General features: G+C 41.4%; 2 protein-coding genes across 3 annotated transcripts in view; one reads left to right on the top strand and one right to left on the bottom strand.

Moving 5' to 3' along the window:
* Positions 1 to 615: 615 nt before the first annotated feature.
* On the bottom strand, positions 616 to 2530 carry hexim1 (HEXIM P-TEFb complex subunit 1). Its single transcript, XM_010772752.1, has one exon. The coding sequence runs from the start codon at positions 2190 to 2192 to the stop codon at positions 1095 to 1097; it is 1098 nt and encodes a 365-aa protein (XP_010771054.1). The 5' UTR covers positions 2193 to 2530; the 3' UTR covers positions 616 to 1094.
* Positions 2531 to 6160: 3630 nt separating this feature from the next.
* Positions 6161 to 17626, top strand: part of plcd3a (phospholipase C, delta 3a) — a 26631-nt gene continuing 15165 nt past the window's right edge. Inside the window, exons 1-2 of one of the 2 annotated variants that reach the window (XM_010772750.1) lie at positions 6161 to 6467; positions 13292 to 13459. In XM_010772750.1, coding sequence (XP_010771052.1) covers positions 6377 to 6467; positions 13292 to 13459 — 259 coding nt within the window. In that variant the 5' untranslated portion in view covers positions 6161 to 6376. Of the gene's footprint in view, positions 6468 to 10871; positions 10961 to 13291; positions 13460 to 17626 lie in introns of those variants that run through there. The other variant, XM_010772751.1, reaches the window with a different exon arrangement.

The raw sequence follows: 17626 nt of genomic DNA, 5'->3' as shown, positions 1-17626 counted from the left end.
TTCACATGTGTTTTTGTTTTTAAGGATTTTGTAACACTAGCCTAGGGAGAGTGAGGCTCATGTTTAGCAGCAGCAGCAACTTAATATAGCAGCTGAATGCCGCCCTCTGGAGGCTGCAGTTAGAAACGTCTCTCCAGGCCAAATGGCACAGATTCCCTCTGCACAAGAAAGAAACTTCATCCAAACTACTGGGGCTCTGCAGTTTAACTTATTCATAGGTTCATATGTATACAATCTGTTCAAATTAGTGATACTAGGAATATATTGACACTCGATAGTTAAAGCTATAATAAACACAATTTGCAACATTAAGCTTTTATATTGTGTTGCAAAAAATCCATTAATGCATTTAATTTAGCAGAACATCCTCAGTGGATTAAACTCAGAGTGGGTTAACCTTCATAAAGAGCATCTCCATCATATCCCATCCCCCCACCCCCTTCTGCCATGTCCGTGCATTATTCTCTTCAAGGCCCATATCTGCCTGGCACATTTCGGGGTCCTTTAAGGAAAGCTTTATGATTATTGGTTTTGCTGACAAAGGCAAGTATCTTTGCACACTGCCGCTTTGAACCACTTCCTGTGTTTTAGAGCAGCCTTTACAACACAACAAAAGACATTTCAAGGTTTTATTGAGCTTATGTTAACACACAAATGTTAGAAATATTAACTCCGGAATTTATTTTTGCAAAACATTATCGGCGAGCTGACTCAATAAGCTGTCATTTGGTATTCAGTTTTTGGAGGAGAATGCAACAAAAGGATGTTGTTGTTTTTACTTTAAAAAACGGAACAGTTTATGTCAATGGACAGCTACAGAGTTGACCCAGGAAAAAAACACACATATTCTCGTATTGTCAGATACATTCCCTTTATAAAAAGAAACTTATTTTGAAATATTTACATTTATTCTTGGAAAACAAAATTTGAACAGGCCCAAACAGAAAATAAAGTATTGCATTACAATGCAAGGACACGTCTTCCAAATGACAAACTGATTACAGAAAACTGATGACAAATAATAAAAATAAAAAATCAGCAGTCCCATATGTTACCTTTTTGAGGGGGGTTTTTCCCCACTTCAATTGTGTCCATTACTTTGTAGCGACCCTGTCATTGCTGGGCTGGCTCTGAAGGAGCTCCGTGTTTTGGGCCCTCAGTCTCTCCAGCTCCTTCTCCATGTCTCCCAGCCGGACCAGGGGGCTCTCCCCGGCCGGGCCCGCGGGCTCCACGGTGCGCCGCAGCCGGTTGTTCTCCTCCTCCAGCCGGGACATGCACTTCTCCAGCTCCAGGTACTCCTGCACGAGCTCCTGCTTGGTCATATTCTGCAGGCTCTCGACGTGGTACATCTCGTAGGTCTCAGAAAAGTCTCTCTGGAGAAACTCTCCACCTGCGTTTCCAGGTCTCCCGATACCGTCGCTGCCCCCCCCGCTGCCGTCATCTTCGTCCTCCTCCTCGTTATCAAATAAGTCCTCCTCGCTGCCCGTGTCCTCCATGCGGGTCCCGACCCCTGAGGTCCGTCTGACCCCGGTCTCGGTGTTGAGGTCGGGCTCCTCTCGGTCATGCTCGTCCATCAGGAACTGGGTGGTGTTATAAGGGGCCACTGGGAGCCCCTTGGCGAACATCTCCTCTCTCAACCGAGAAGCTCTGGCCGTCTCTTTCTCCTCCAGGGCTTTCCTTTCGTCCCAGTTAAGTTTGTAATAAGGCTTCCAGTTGCGCTTCTTCCTGGAGGTCCTGCGCCTGTGCCTCTTCTTGCCCAGACGCGCATCCAAGCCAGTGTCAGAGTCGATATGACTATCATCTTGCACCTGGTTTAAAGTCTCTCCCAGTGGGCTATCTTCGCCGTTTTTCCCCTGCGCGATGTGATTACCGTCACCCGCTGCATGGACATCGGGTTTCTGATGAGACTGGGCAGCAATCGGGCACTTTGAGAGCTCGTTTCCGGCAGCTGAGGCAGGGCACACCTCCCTCGGTCCGCCTTTCATTTGCCACAACTTGTCTGTGTTGATATCCCCACACTTCTCCGCCCGCTGCTGCTGCTGCTGCTTTTGGTCTCTCTGTCGCCCCCTGTTGCCGTTCTCTGGTCCACCACGGCTTCTGGCTGGGAGATGCTTCAACGCGTCTCCGCTGCTCCCACCTGATGGGCTGCCGAAAGTTTTCAGGTGAAGGGTCTGCTCCGCTGGATCTGTCATCCTGATGTTCCGCTACGATGGTCCCACTCTAGTACATTTTAGATCATGTCCTCTCCCTCAAAAATGATCTTCAAAGTTCGTTAAAAGACGTTAAACTAAATTTTAACAAAAATGTATGTATTCCAGAATCACCCAAAAATCATTAATAAAGGAAGTCTACGTTTTGACGTTTCAAAACAAACTCTCGCAAAATTAAAGGAAACTTCTCTACAGTAAACACTTGTTACTCCTCCGAGGGTTTGTCAGAGCAACTGCCGCTAACTACCATTAACTGTTTCGATGCTGTCAGGGCTATCTTTCAGCGGGAGACAACGTTTCACCGTCACAACAGTGTCCAGTGTGCTGCTCAAGAAGAGGGAGCTCGTGTTTTTATAGCAGCTCCGCCTCTCTCCGTGCGCATGCAGCTGTTTGTTACGCGCGTTGGATTGTGGGATATGTTGTTTTGAATTCAATGTAGCACTGTCGGAGGCCTACAAACCAAACTACATATTCCACAAGTCTACGATAACTGACGAGGATTTTAACCAATCATACGGTAGACTCTTGAGCGCGATAAAGCCCACCCTTCTCTTTGTTGATTGGACAAGAGGGTAACTTTGCTGTTGCTAAGCTTTAAGTATTTTTTGATTCGACAATCCATGGGTCAATCATAAGTACGTAATCCACACCAAGAAAGCAGTCCGGTACATTTTAAGGATGGTACCATCTACACAATAAAGGGGTAAAAATACTTAGTAATGAAATATAAGTTAATTTAAATAAGTTTAAATTACATTTGAGTCGCTTGGTCTAATTAGAATACGTTAGACGTAACTACATATGTATTATATGTCCTTGCTGCCCTCACAGTATAAAGCCGAATTATAAATGAAATAAAAACCCTCCTGCATTTAAAGCAAAATAAAGAACCCCGCTTAGGGAAACTAGTCCGTGTTTAATGTTCACACAAGGAAATAAGTAAAAAACAACTTGTGTTGAAAATGCAAGTATTTTTCATGTTTAAATGTATCGAAACGCGTCGTTTTGATGATATTACAGCCTTAAATGATTCATTATGACAATTATGTGTGTTGTGCGGAGTGATACGTTGTGGGACACAGTCTCGGCGAACTCGGGAATCAGCGTAAACAAACGACATTTATTGTCAAGCTTCCGCTCCGAGTACATCTCAGAGCCCCTCGTTGTTAAAGGGTGGGTCAGGCGATCTAACTCTTGCTCAATAATCCTGTTGCCAGTGGACGGAGTTGTGTAGATCAGTTTTGAGTTTTTCTGCGCAACCCACCCATGTTTCTGATATGCAGTGTTAGTTTTACACTGGTGTGTCGTGTTAAAAGCTAAGGCTAAGCTAGCTAGCTAACGTTAGCCGAATGTTAACGTTAGTTAGCAAATGATAGCTGCGTTGTTTCGTTCCCAAACTAAACACTGCCATCATTATAAAGTGTGAAGCCATACGCACTAACGTTAGAACAAAAACAAATACACGGTGTTGTTAGAGCTCGACGATGTTACAACGCAAGTTATTTCTAGCCAGGGCCAGTGCTACGTTAGTTGTTAGTTTTAGGTTTAAGCTCACAGTATGAACTTTGCCTCACATTGATCTGTTGGGGAGTTTTGGGGCTGTGTTGTTAATCTATTGAACTTCAAAGAATTGAGATTGGGAATTCAAAAATGACCTTAAAAAAAAGCCAGTGCTACGTTAACCCAAACGCCATAATGTACATAAAGCCAGGCTAACTAATGCTAAGTAATAAGCAACAATGGATCGACAACCTTAAAACAATGATTCCTACCATCAATTTTTTCGATTAAGCTTTAGCGACTACGCAACAAAGTATATAAATACAACCAGCTATTGAAGTTGCTAACGTTAGCTATCTGCTAACTAGGCCAATGTGTTTATCCTGGGTCAGCGTAATTGCTGGAACGTTATGTATCCCGTGAGGGTTCCTTACTACAGGATTACGATTGATTTCAACATTTTAATTATGCCATTCTGTCAGATTAATATATACTCCAAGCTATAAAGAAAAGTTCAAATGAAAAAATAGCATTTGTTCCTTATAATCCGTGAACTGGAACCCTCGATGAACTAGTTTAGCTTCAGGAAATAGACGGCCCCAGATCTTGCAAGGCAGCCCTGAAGCTTTCCTTTCGTTTCAAATTTAGCAAGCCCTGGTTGTGATTTACACACAACTAACAATTGAATCATACATTTTCAACAACTTTTCTTTATAACCTTTGTTGTTCTGTGTAAAATAAAAATAAAAAGCTGAAATGAATTACTCTTTGAATTAATTTTGTATGGCAACCTTGTGGTATATGTAGCCTATTTTATATATTTATATATATAAATATCTTATTATTTTTAAAACACATAAGCCTACTTTGGAAATGTCTAACGGTTCCCTGTACAATTGCTAGTCAGTATACTGAACTTAATATTTCACTGCATTTGTCACTAACTATATCCTGCACACACATATAGTTTCTTAGCCTAACTTTTAGGCTATAAATGGAAGAAATTTTTTTGTTAGTCTGTGACCCCTTATGGTGGGTCTCCTAACACAGATTGACTTAGAATCCAATGGCTGCAAACAACACAGGCCTACTGTTTCTACTAATAGAATCAGGCAGGGTTTCAGCTCTGGAAAATAAGCAAGCTGAGCTGGGAATCCTTTCAGGAAGACTTGATAGCCTATGTTCCAGTCAATATGAAGCCTAACGACTGTGGGGATTAGGAAATCATACTAAGTTATCATGTTATGTTTTTTGTTTTGTTTTTTTAAATCAAGGAGCATTGTGCAGCTTTAGAGCCATTGGTGCTCCTGCATAGACCAAAGCCTGTGAGGATTAGCAAACATGACTTAATCTCTCTGTCTAACATGGCTGTTGCTGCAATTGAGAGATGAAAGATAGAAATAGTTTTAGGCCCACGGATGGCTTTGAAATTTAAATTAAAACAATGGCCGATATATATCTGAGCACAGGGGGCTATGTTTTTAAGATTTTTATGAAGAAAGATTTAGTTTACTTCTCGTGTGATTTGTGATTTATTGAAAGAAACATGTCACTTTAAGAGACTCCCTCCAACCCCACACAACCTGCTTGTTATGTGTGTTATTTTGTGGATGTCTGTGGATCAGGGCAAAGTCACATTTCATGCTCGAGTCGTCCTGACAGGAAGAGTTTTAGACCGCCCAGCTGAGCTCTGTGTCTCTCTGATCTCCTTTATAACTCCATTACAAGACTTTATTAAGTTTCCAGCCACTGCTCGGGTGCTGTGGGCCCATCTCCATCCACTTACAAATAAGAGTTAATTCTTAGTTTGATTCCTACTTTACAGCACATCACCGTATGGATAAATGTAGATTTAGCTGGCCGTAGAAGAGGAATTTTACTTTAAAATGATTGATTTGTTGTTGAGATGTTTGCAGTTTCCTGCAATGACCAGCAGGGAGCGCTGCACTCTTAGGGATTGAGATTAAATCATTGAAAAGGAAACATTTTCATGTCCTAAGTATTTGCTCTGACACACTCTACCGGCTTGTTTTATAATATTCTCCTATTTTAGTTTTCCCTCCTCATATTTCCCAGAAACTCGAAACAGTGAGCGATCCAATGGCCTTAACTTCACAACACATGCCATTATTACCCTACTGTAATAAGCTGCTTTTTATGCTAATGCGAAGTTTGATAATATACCCTAAGCAAGGCATCAGTAAACTCATATGTTTACCTTTCCTATCTATAACAATTTGGCTGTTAATCCGAATCTGCCGAATAGCTTGTAACTTTTTTAAATCAAATTTGTACCTGAGTAAATTATATTCTTATTCATGGACATGGACATGTTCATTCATGGACATGGTGCCTGTCTCATGTAATTCAGTTCGTCGTTGTTTGTTGGGGCAGAAGAAGGAGGTGGGAGTGCGTAAAGTGTGCGCCTTGTTTGGAATCATATTACGCACAGCCTGCATGGACAGCAGCGCCGGGGAGGGACTTGAAACATGTGGGAAACGGATAACTGTTGCGCTCGGCTCTCTCTCTCTGCTCAGACGCTTTTCTGGGACAGCAGAAATCTGCGCTTGCGGGAAACACCTGCACTTACTATTTCCCAGAGTTAACGGGCCAGCTGCGTGCATTAAAGTTGTATCCTCCGGTTATTTTTCGCTGGAGTTGTGATAATGTTAGGCAGCGGTAAGTCAGCGACCAGCAGTCCGAAAGAGCGGAGGAAGAAAGGGGCTGAGAAGCCCATAGACCCCATCAGGAGGCTCGGTAAGAAAATCCAAACTTTTTGAGGTCCATTCTGTTGCTTCAAAGCTCACTGCGCTCTAGCTGGGATAAAAACACTATAAGAACCTCTGTGAGTATGTAAATATCTTTTGTATGGAAGGTTTTCTCCTGTGCTATCACCTCAGTGATGTACAGTTATTTAGTCACTTTAGTCAAGAATTAGAGTGTAATATATTTAACTTTTGTATAAAGTGACTGTTAATCACCAGATAATGACACATCAACCAGAGCTGAAAGGAACAGTGTTTGTGAGTGTGTGTGTGTGTGTGTGTGTGGGGGGGTATTCATGTGTTAATGAAGAGCTGAAGTCACTCACTAGTGAATCAGGCTGCTCACTATTCACATCCCAGCCTGGTTCTCAGTCCAACTACATTAGGCTGCATGCTGCCACATTACACAAACCTTCTATGCTCACATTCTAACCTCACCCCAATAAAGACACCTGTTGAGCATCCGTCAGAATACCTGCAAGACACTGGATGTCTAGACATCTGCAAAGAAAACTGCTCTGAAGGTTTTATCTCCGAACATTGAACCCCTGATTGTTGTTTTGCTTTGTTTACACAGCAGTGTGTTTGCAGGGCTGTAAACCGTTAATCCAACAAGTAGACCTCGTCATTTTTTAAGTTGACTTAAAAAATACTTTAAAACAGCTGATAACCTGTTTATTTGTTATCAATTACTTTTAGAATGGATACATTATCGAAATGATTGTACATTTTTCTTTTGTCAACCTACAACTTTTTTAGTTACCTAATCATTATACATTATACACGGTTGCCCATAAAGTTGGAATAACATATTTTGTATACCTCTGATCATGAAATGATTTTTTGTGTAAATAGGAATAAAAAGAGGAATGTGTCTGAAAACACCATTATTCCAACTTTTTGGGCAACAGTGTACATCAGTATATGTTCAGATCCAAACATTTTCTAATTCAGTTAGCTCAGCTCCTGCCTGTCCCTGAACATATACCCCAGCTTTTTTCCCAGCAGTGTATGTGCATGAATCTAGAACAGTGTCTCGCTAATACCAAAAAATCAAGCAAGTGAGCTCACCCACCCCCACCACACCCTGACCTCTTTCAGCCATGTGTCAACATAAATCAGCGAGGTGGCCTTCAACACACCATGCCTTAGCAGCTTTTAATCCTTACTTACTTCAGAGAAAGAAAGAAACACACACACTGTACTTTCATAATGAAAAAAAGTGGAACTAAGGGGGTCAGATTGCTGTGTCATGAGGTGTCACAGGACAAGTTTTCCTTGTTTGTTAAAATATTTCTCATTTGCTGTTAACCTCTTCATTACGATAACATTTCTGGTGAACTGAAAGTTTGTTAGTTTTGAGAAAATCTATATTTGAATCAGACAAGTCCACACACGGAAAAATATATTTGTTGCTGTCACTGACATCTCCTGGGACGGTCTTGTATTTGGTTTCAGAAACAGACTGAGGTTGTCAGCAGTGTTGTGCACTCTAGTGCTCTGGGGTGCTGTGATTGTGAAACACAGGAATTAGTTCATTGCGAGAACAAACAAGATTCACGCAAACAAAATCCATAAATCTATTCACTTCCAGATCTTAAAACCATTTTATGAAGCCTGCATTTACATTTTCAAACATAGACTCCAGAGTATTGAAAAGTAATTCAACCTTTATGTACACACGACTTTTCTTAATTTTTTATTAAAAATGCTTTTAACATAACTCTGAACCCATATGAGGTTTCTGGAATCTGCTACAGGAAAAGGATGCATATGTTTTGTCTGGGATGTCAGAGACTATTTTAATTAATCAGGGATTTTCACATGTCAGAGATTTATAAACTTATATTCAACTAATAAAGTAAACAGTACCCTCCACAATAATTCTACAGCACAGCTAAACACTGTTGTTTGGGTCTGACATCTGGGGTTACCGGAAAGGGGCCATTCAAATAATACAATCATTTTTAAATCCTTGTATTACGAAAAATACCCCCCCAAAAATGGAACATTCCACTTCTCACACCATCTGATGATATGAACTCATCTGCCAACCTCAGTATCCAGCAGAGAAATCCCAACAATTTAAGATCTTTAGCCTAAAGAGAAGCGAGACCCAACTTGCGATTCATGTTCATACCATTGTTTTTTATATCTTTCTAATTCATGTTTGCATAAGATACCATTTTGAAAGAAGGTAAAAACACAATCTAGATATTAAAGTTGCAATAGCTGATTACATTTGAGCTGATATCTACATAACAGTTACTTCCTTTAACTATTCCTGTGAATTCATACGAAAGATGAAGAAAATGTAAGTGTTGCTTATTATCAGCTGAATAAGAACCAGACAAAACCATTGAAACGTTATTCTGTATTTTAAAATAAAACTAAATTAGTTTCTAAACATTTTCCTGAGATAACTGTTCTCAGATCATCCGCTGAGAGTCTCCAGAGTACAGTCAAGCTCTTCCCAAATCATAACTCTAAATACCATATATATCATTAAAGGTTGGATCTTGTTCTAAGAGTTACCCTATTCGCTGCCTAATCCGTCTTGTTGAAACAGCTGTGGGACAGAATTAAGAACATTTAATTGGCCTGTCACCCATATCATATCGACAACACCCTAACCCTCCATCTTGATGCAAGTGTAGAATCCTTGCTAGCTGTCTCTCGTGTCAGTGCTAATGCTGAGAGAAACGTGAACTGTGTCCCGGCAGGAGCTGATATGTGCGCCTGAATGAAGAGGACGCATGCAGACACACTCTATTACTGACCAGCTGATATGGTTATTTTCTTTCTGATCCTCATATCAGTTTCAAGGCGCTCCTGCTGCTCGTAGTGTGGAAACACCCTTAGAAAAATAATCCATATGACTATGAGATTCTTTTTAATGTTTGTTGTTTTCTCACAGCTGATCCAGCAACCTTCTTATTTTAGCCAATTCTTTTCACATAGAGCTGTCAGCTATCCAACTGTTTACAATCTCTCTGTAGGTCTGTGGATTGGCTTGTCCACAACTTTGGTCCAGAGTGGAAAATCTTAACTATTGGATGGACTGCCATGAAACTGTGTACCGACATTCAAGGCCCTTTAAGGGGTAATTCTTGTTGGATTACTCCCTGACTCTTGCCACTTCAGCAGGTCAAACGTATCACTTATCATGAGAACATCTCATTATCTAGAAGAACAAATTAATTAGGACCGATTTTTAGACAATTCTGGTTACTAGATGATGAATCACTTTTTCCTTTTTCCTCTAGTATGACTTCGCTCCTTGATAGATGAAATTAGAAATCCTCGATTTGTTCCGGAAACGGGGACATTTACACGATTACAACAGCAGATATTGTAGATATAGTGAGGAAAACATATGGGCTAAGTATCACACTCTGGTACACGATTTGAGTAGCCTACTTCTCCCACCTCTGCTATTTAATGTTATCATAGAGTGAAATATTTATCCATCAAAATCTTTTGTGTATGAACAAAATGATCTGCAAAACGTACGGAAAATCCATCAAGCACAGCTGTACAATGTTTATGGCAAATAAGCTAATGTAACCATGCTATTGAGCTAAATAAAGATGGTAAACGTTACAAACATAGCAAATGCTGAGGTGCTTTTGCTAGCATAGCTAAAAGTGTTGCAGTGTTTGGTTAGCAGCTAGCATGGTTGTAGACTTCTTTAACCTTCTTTACTTTCCACCATGCCGGTTCTGCTGCTTTTCTAATTACTGTGCAGTGTTGAAATGCTTCATGCCAACTGGCTAGCAGGGTTGCTAGCCAGTTGGAATGCAGGTCTTTGAGCATGTGATGTAGTGGCTGTCAACCAGATTTTCTACAGTAGACGATGAAAAGAAAACACGATTCAGATAGCCCGAAGAATCCTGTCCATCCCTCCATTTGCGGCCTTATAAAGGGGTTTTCAGGAGCATGGTGAATTTGCTCCTGTTAAAATGCACTGTGGATTAAATCTGTGGGATTTGCCAACACTTTCAGGCTTGTGCTCACTTGTCCGTTTTGGTTAGATATTAAAATCATGCAGGTAGGAAAGAAAGAATGTGGTTGAGGCTTGAGAGGCAATAAAAAGAGGTAAAGCAGTGTATTGAGAAAGAGGCAGTAAAGGCTGTTTGGGTAGTTGCGTGGTCAATGACCTGCAGTTAATCAGGCCCATGTGCTATGCTTGTGAGAATGCCTTGCATGTGGTAACAGCTTGGAAAACAGGGTTGTTATAGATGGAGGGCTGGTAGGGGGGTTTCTTTGTCCTCAACCCTAGTGGGGAGAGCTCCTCTGCTGCACCCAGTTTGTTTCTAGTCAGGGGGAGGGAGCTGGGAGCTGGGAGCTCAGTTTCTGTTGTGCTGTTGCTTCGGGGGCCCTCTGAGGAACTCTCTCAGCCGTTTGGCACTGAAATAATAAGGACTAGGATTTAAGGGAACGTTAAAGAAAGTATGCCAACAGTTTCTGGTCAAATCTTCAAGGGTGAGCAGATGAGTCCAATCCTAAAGAAATATTTGACAAGAGTTAGAGTTTGTTTAGACCTTTCCTTTGAAAAGTCCTGAAAGAGAAGAATGCTCTTTGAGAGGACCCATTCATCCCTGCAAAAGAAGCAATGAGGCATGGCTGAATGTGCTATTAACACTTGTACTGTAAAGCTGTTGCTGCATGATTTTGATATAATAATTTACAAAGTAGTCTGGTATAACTACTTCTTAACTAAACCATTAAAACCGATGTTTGAGTAGATTTATGCATCAAAAGTGTGGGACAATTTCTACACCAGTTTTGCTAAATGTAAATTTGCATTATACAGGAGCAATATTCAGACCCATTTTTTGTCTGAATGTTTGAATAGTTTCAGTAATTTTCAGATAGCTACTAACCACTAAGGATAAATATTCCCCTCTGCCCACCAAAACACTAGACCAAGATGATTCCGTAGGCTTAACTACTGCCAATCAAACCTTTTAAACTAATGACCCACATCTCTGCCACATCTTTAATTGTTTGTTTTGTTCAAAAAAACTGTCCAAACCTTAAATATATTCATTCAAAAATAGATTACTTGTTTTTTTGTCAGCTTTGATTTAGTCCCTTTTTTTTTTATTAAGATCTTATCAAAACCAGCTCATGTAAACCAAACAACGGTATTTACAGTACTCTGTTTCACTTTCAGTTTTATTCTTGAAGTAGGCTACCTTATTCATTTTCATTAAGTCCAGACTGGGAGAAAATACACATTATGTGGTTAAAACATCAAGTCACTTTTTAAGACACTCCATGAGAGCTACACACAACACCACACTGAATACGCTGAGCACAGGTCATGTACTGCAAGGTTTGTATAGGAAACACAACCTTGAGTTTAGGGTAAAGCAGACATGTGTTGACTGTATATAATAATGAGAGGCCGGCTTTAGAAATACAGTCAAAAAGGTTGTATGTTCCAGGATTACGGCTGTTGCATAGGAGTTTGTCAATTCTAAAAGCAATAACCACTGGTCGGGGCCGGCTCTGACCAATTTGCTGCCCTAGGCAAGATTTTAGCTGGCGCCCCCTCCCCCCCCACATGATTTAAGTTGGGGGGAGACCTAACCTTCTCTAGGGAGGTCCGGGGGCAAGCTCCCCCGTGAAGATTTTTTAAAAATTAATATTGAAGTTAAAAGCATCAATCTGGTGCACTTTGAGAGCAAAATTAAGAGAACAATGGATACATCTCTCAACACCCATATGAAACAGAACTGTAAGCAGATTTTCTTTTTCTTTATGGATATTTTAAAAATCACTCCCCTTTTAAAACTGTATTCTTGTTTATTAATAACAACTTTTTTGTACTGTCATATAGTATTTTTATACCTGTTTTTCATCTATTCTGTTATTGTTTTATAACTATAATGATCGTATAAAGGTGTGCCTTTACCTCACTGAGCTGAGGTTATCAGAGCCGCTCAGTCTTTCAGGAGAGAGCTCTCTAAAGCTCTCCCCCCCCGCGGCCGCTTACACAGTAAATTCCAATGTTAATAAAAGCACACAGAAGCTGTATACGTTTTTTGGGAGTTTGATTTATTTTAAATTAACACAAATACAAAATTAAAACCCATAATTGCACACTAAACCATTATTTCAAAAACAGAACTATTTCACATAAACCTCTGGTTTTGACTGGGGCTGGGGCAGTTCAACTTGAGTTTGGGGCGGGGGGTGTGCCATAGTTTATGGGCACTGTACGCAATATAGGCGTAGTTCTATAAGATAATAAGATGTACTTTGATGATCCAAAATCGGGAAATTGTGTTGTTATGAAAAAAAAATTTAAAAAAAAGAGAGAGAGATCTCCGCACCGAACAAGTTAGATGTCAAGGGAGATGTATGCCTCATCATACTTTGTTGATTTGGGCATTATAGCTGAATGGCTTGTCTGGGGCTCGTCCACTTTTCTTTTAACGGCCGGTTGTGTTCAAAATGTGTAAATTTTATTGATTTTACAAGCAAACAATGTTTGTTTACAATTTCTTCCCAAGCTTCACGCCCCCTAGATTGGGAACCACTGGTGTAGCTAATAACAACCGCAGAGCTCTTAGCATGGCTGTAGTAGATGCTAGTTCTTACTATCCTTACAGACTGTACAACATTAATCATGATTTAACTACTCACTTACAAAGGAAAGAGTACGATCTTAAGGTACCGTTTTTTTAAACATGTTTTTTTTTAAACGACAAATGGGCACAAAACCAAGACAAACTCTACTTACTCAATCACAATACATTGTTTATACTAAAACCTTCTTTCTTTGTTTATGCTTTTGTGTTCCAGGGCTGCTGGACAACGAGGATGTTCGTGTGATGATGCAGGGGTGCAGCATGGTGAAGGTTCGCTCTTCGAGATGGCAGAAGAGTCGAAACATGCGGCTGATGGATGATGGACTCACTGTGTGGTGTGAATCTACAAAGAGTTCCCGCAAAGCCAAAGCCCAGCAGACATGTACGTATTGCTGAAATATGATCAGGGAAAGCTAGAAGGAGAGCACACAGTGTGTGAAAGAGGCCACGGACTAAAAGTCAGTTATAAGATGTGAGCATGGTTAAAGGGGAAAGGAGCTCTGAAAGTAAGAGTGCTCATGAATAGAACTTGGCTTTAAAAGGAAGGAAATTATAGCAATATCAGGTTAAAGGCAAAGGGCGTTGCCTCGAAGGAAACGTATCTACAAGGGGAAAATGTTGAGACTAATCAGCAGGACTTCCACCAGCCCAGTACAGACTGCAGACTGAGTCAGCGTGCTCATTAAACTAGTCTATTGTTCAGAGTTGTTGAGCTCTTTTATCTTGGCTCCATCTCATATCCTCTACTCTAGTTGTTCTTGTTAAAAAGGTTGCTTGTTTGTTTCCATGGTAAGTCAGTATAAAATAAATAAAATATCCATATCATTTTTTACTGGGTGGACGGGGCGGAGGGAGACACTAGGCTTGTTTGAGACAAGCGAGACCTGCGCAGACCTGCGCAATTTCGATCAACGTCTTGCTCGTGCGTTGCATGATGGTTAGTCATTTTGTCCAACTTGCTCTGGAGGCTCGCTCACATGAGATGTTGAAATCTCGCGGGACAAAGACGCCCGCAGCCTTGAGAGCGAGGCGCGGCGAGGCGCCGCAGTTCCTCTCCACGGGCTGCGGAGGCGAAATGCTTGATGGGAAACGACTCGCTGGTATCTCGAGCTGAGCGCTCATTGGTGGGTTTTACCCCGTGCTGCTGATGAAACTCTCCAATTGGCTCTGCAAAAGTTTGTTGTTTTGTGTCAGTTTTACGTTGCCACTTCCTTTCACATTTTTAATCATTGTTCCACAATGTTTATCATCAGGAAATTAATATCTATATATGTTATACTATACTTGCACTGCTTACCGTTTTCATACTTTAGCTCCTACAAGACTACTACTACGGTCCCCACCGTCGTACCACTTCCAAGCGAGAAGCTCTACCGTCTTCTCAGCTTTGTACGCCGACTTACCTACTACCTGAGTGACACACCACACTTAGATGTTTCTCAAGGGCGTTTCGGTTTCGGGTCGTCTGTACATGCATAACGACTTTATACTAGTCCCTTTCGATCTTCCTCTCGTGTGTCACACACTTTCTCCGGTGCCTGATTTTCAGTCAATATTCTACACTCGTACCAATTTCCCCTTTCCTCGAGACTTTCATTCTCACGAGTACTTATCTTGAACCGAAATTTTCCTTCCTTTAATATCGTTATAGTCCAATTTCCGTTTCCCGCAACGGAGCTTCCTTTGCATAGATGTTCCCCTTTTACAACTCTGATTAGTCGTCCTGAAGGTGGTCGGGTCATGTCTGACGTCTGACTCAGTCGCACGAGTAATTTGATCAGATAACAAGTCTCAACAACTCGAGAAAATAGAACCGAGGTAGAGTATAGGAGATGAGATCAACAAGAACAATTTTTCCAACGAACAAACAAAGGTACCATTCAGTCATATTTTATTTATTTTATAGGTATAGTAAAAAATGACCCACCTGCCCCGCCTCCCTCTGTGATCCGAACAAACTCTGTTCGCTCTGGACGCGTCTGGACGCGTTAAAGCTAGTTGCAGAACGAGCACGCAACGTACTACCAATCAGTAAAACAGGTTGAACGAGACCTCCGAGCGAGTGTACTCTACAACTTTAGAGCGCCCTGTTTCTGCGGGCGTCGGAACTCTCGCTCCGCGCCGCTCCGCGGCGTCAAGGAGAGGTGCCCGACGCCTCCGCTTTACGAACTACCCTTTGCTGAGCGACCATAGAGCTCGACTCGCGAGTAACCACCCAAAATGGGGCACGACGACTACTTTGAGAGGTTAACCGAGACGTTTTCAAACAACAAAACACAGTCAAAATGCAACGGTGAAGGAAAGTGTAAAAATTAGTAACAAGGTGTTACAAATAGTAGTCCTTTAATTATAGATATATACAATATGATATGAACGTGACGAATGGCAAAAGTATGAAATATTAGGAATCGTATAAGTATGCGTGACAAGTATGACGATGTCACGAGCACATTAGATTCATAAGTATGGGGAGTTTAACAAATAAGTAGTAGTTAAGTAAGATTAAAATAAGACCATCTAACATGTAAGAAAGTGAAATGTCGAAACAAGTAGGACCACTTGTTTCACGTAAAAGCAACAGAGTCATGGACATTATACACGTTATTGTTATTTCTAACTTAGATTAGATTCGTCCTTGTTTACATAAATGATATCATGTTAGACTGTAATTGCTATTTGTGTACACCGTAAGAAATATTACGTTTAGTCTCAGTCGGCTGAGGCTCCAACGCCATCGTGGAATTTAACCAAACGTTAGGCGGTTTTGGCTCTCTTCTTCTTTCTTCCGCTTCTTCTCTTCTTCTTTTCGGCTGGCCTCGACAGGCTGCGTCCGCTCGAAAAACTCTGGAGGGGGTCGACGCTGACGATAAGAGTAGATGAAAGCTCCGCTCGGCGTTGCGCAGAGTTGGTTCGGATAAACCAGGCTGAACGAGCCTCGAGCGGTGTACTCTGAACTTTAAGCGCCCTGTTTCTGCGGACGTCGACTCTGCTCCCGCGTCGCTCCGCGGCGTCAAGGAGAGTGCCGGCGCCTCGCTTTACGAACTACCCTGTAGGCGACCATTAGAGCTCGACTGCGAGTAACCCCCAAAATGGGTGCACCGACGACTACTTTGGAGAGGTTAACCGGGCGTTTTCAAACAACAAAAACCAGTCAAATGCAACCGGTGCAGGAAGTGTAAAAATTAGTACAGGTGTTACAATAGTAGTCCTAATTATAGATATATCAAATGATTGAACGTGACGATGGCAACAGTATGAAATATATAGATCGTATAAGTATGTGTGACAAGTCTGACGAGTGTCGACGACACCCATAATCACATAAGTATTATGTGACAGTTATGACGATGTGTCCGACCGATACTATAAGGATGGAGGTGACAAATAAGTAGTTAAGTTAATTACGTATAAAATAAGACATCTAAACATGTAATGAAAAGTCATCGAAGGTTGGTCCTTACGTTGTTCGGCATTCACTTTTCTTATGTGTTGTGTCTTATTAATCTTATTACTTACTACTTATTTGTCACTCCCCATCCTTATATGTGTCGTCGGGACCTCGTCATACTGTACCATACTTATGTGTCTATGTGTGTCGTCGGACACTCGTCATCTTGTCACCCAATACTTATATGATTCGATATATTTCAATCTTCCATTGCCGTTCATATCATGTATTGTCTATATTCTATAATTAAAGGACTACTTTTGTGACACCTTGTACTATTTTTACACTTTCTCACCGTCATTTTGCTGTGTTTTGTGTTTGAACGTCTCGGTTAACCTCTCAAAGTAGTCGTCGTGCCCCATTTTGGGTGGTTACTCGCGAGTCAGCTCTATGTCGCTCAGCAAAGGGTAGTTCGTTAAAGCGGAGGCGTCGGCACTCTCCCTTTGACCGCCGCGGAGGCCGCGGAGCGGTAGTTCCGACGTCGCAGAAACAGGGCGCTTAAGTTGACAGAGTAACTCGCTGGGTCTCGTTAGCTGTTTATCCGAACAAACTTGGCACGCCGAGCGGAGCTTTCTCTACTCTACTTCCGTCTAGCGCGACCCCCTGCCAGAGTTTCTCGAGCGGACTTCAGCTGCGAAGCTCCAGCCCGAAGAAGAAGAAGAATGAAGAAAGCGAGGAAAGAAGAAGAAGAGAGCCAAAAAAACCCGCCTAACGTTTGGTTAAATTCGGCACGTATGGCGGTTGGAGGCCTCAGCCGACTGAGCCCAACGTAATTTTCTTACGTGTGTACCACAATTAGCAATTACAGTCTATACATGATTTCGTTGTTTTTTTTTTTTTTTTCTTTATGTAAACAAGGACGAAATTCTAATCTAGTTGAAATAACAATAACGTGGGTATAATGTCCATGACTCTGTTGCTTTACGTGAAATCGAACAGGTGGTCCCTCACGTGTTCGTCATTTCCAACTTTTCCTTACATGTTTAGATGTCTTATTTTATCATCTTACTTAAACTTACCTACTTATTTGTCACTCCCATACTATGTGATTATTGTGTCGGTCGGACACTGTCACTTGTCACATACCTTATACGATTCTCA

Source organism: Notothenia coriiceps, unplaced genomic scaffold (assembly GCF_000735185.1).
Source record: "Notothenia coriiceps isolate Sejong01 unplaced genomic scaffold, NC01 NC01_scaffold00011603, whole genome shotgun sequence".
Lineage (NCBI taxonomy): Eukaryota > Metazoa > Chordata > Actinopteri > Perciformes > Nototheniidae > Notothenia > Notothenia coriiceps.
Note: the sequence above shows the minus strand (reverse complement) of the source record. Positions and strands in the feature narration are given on the sequence as shown.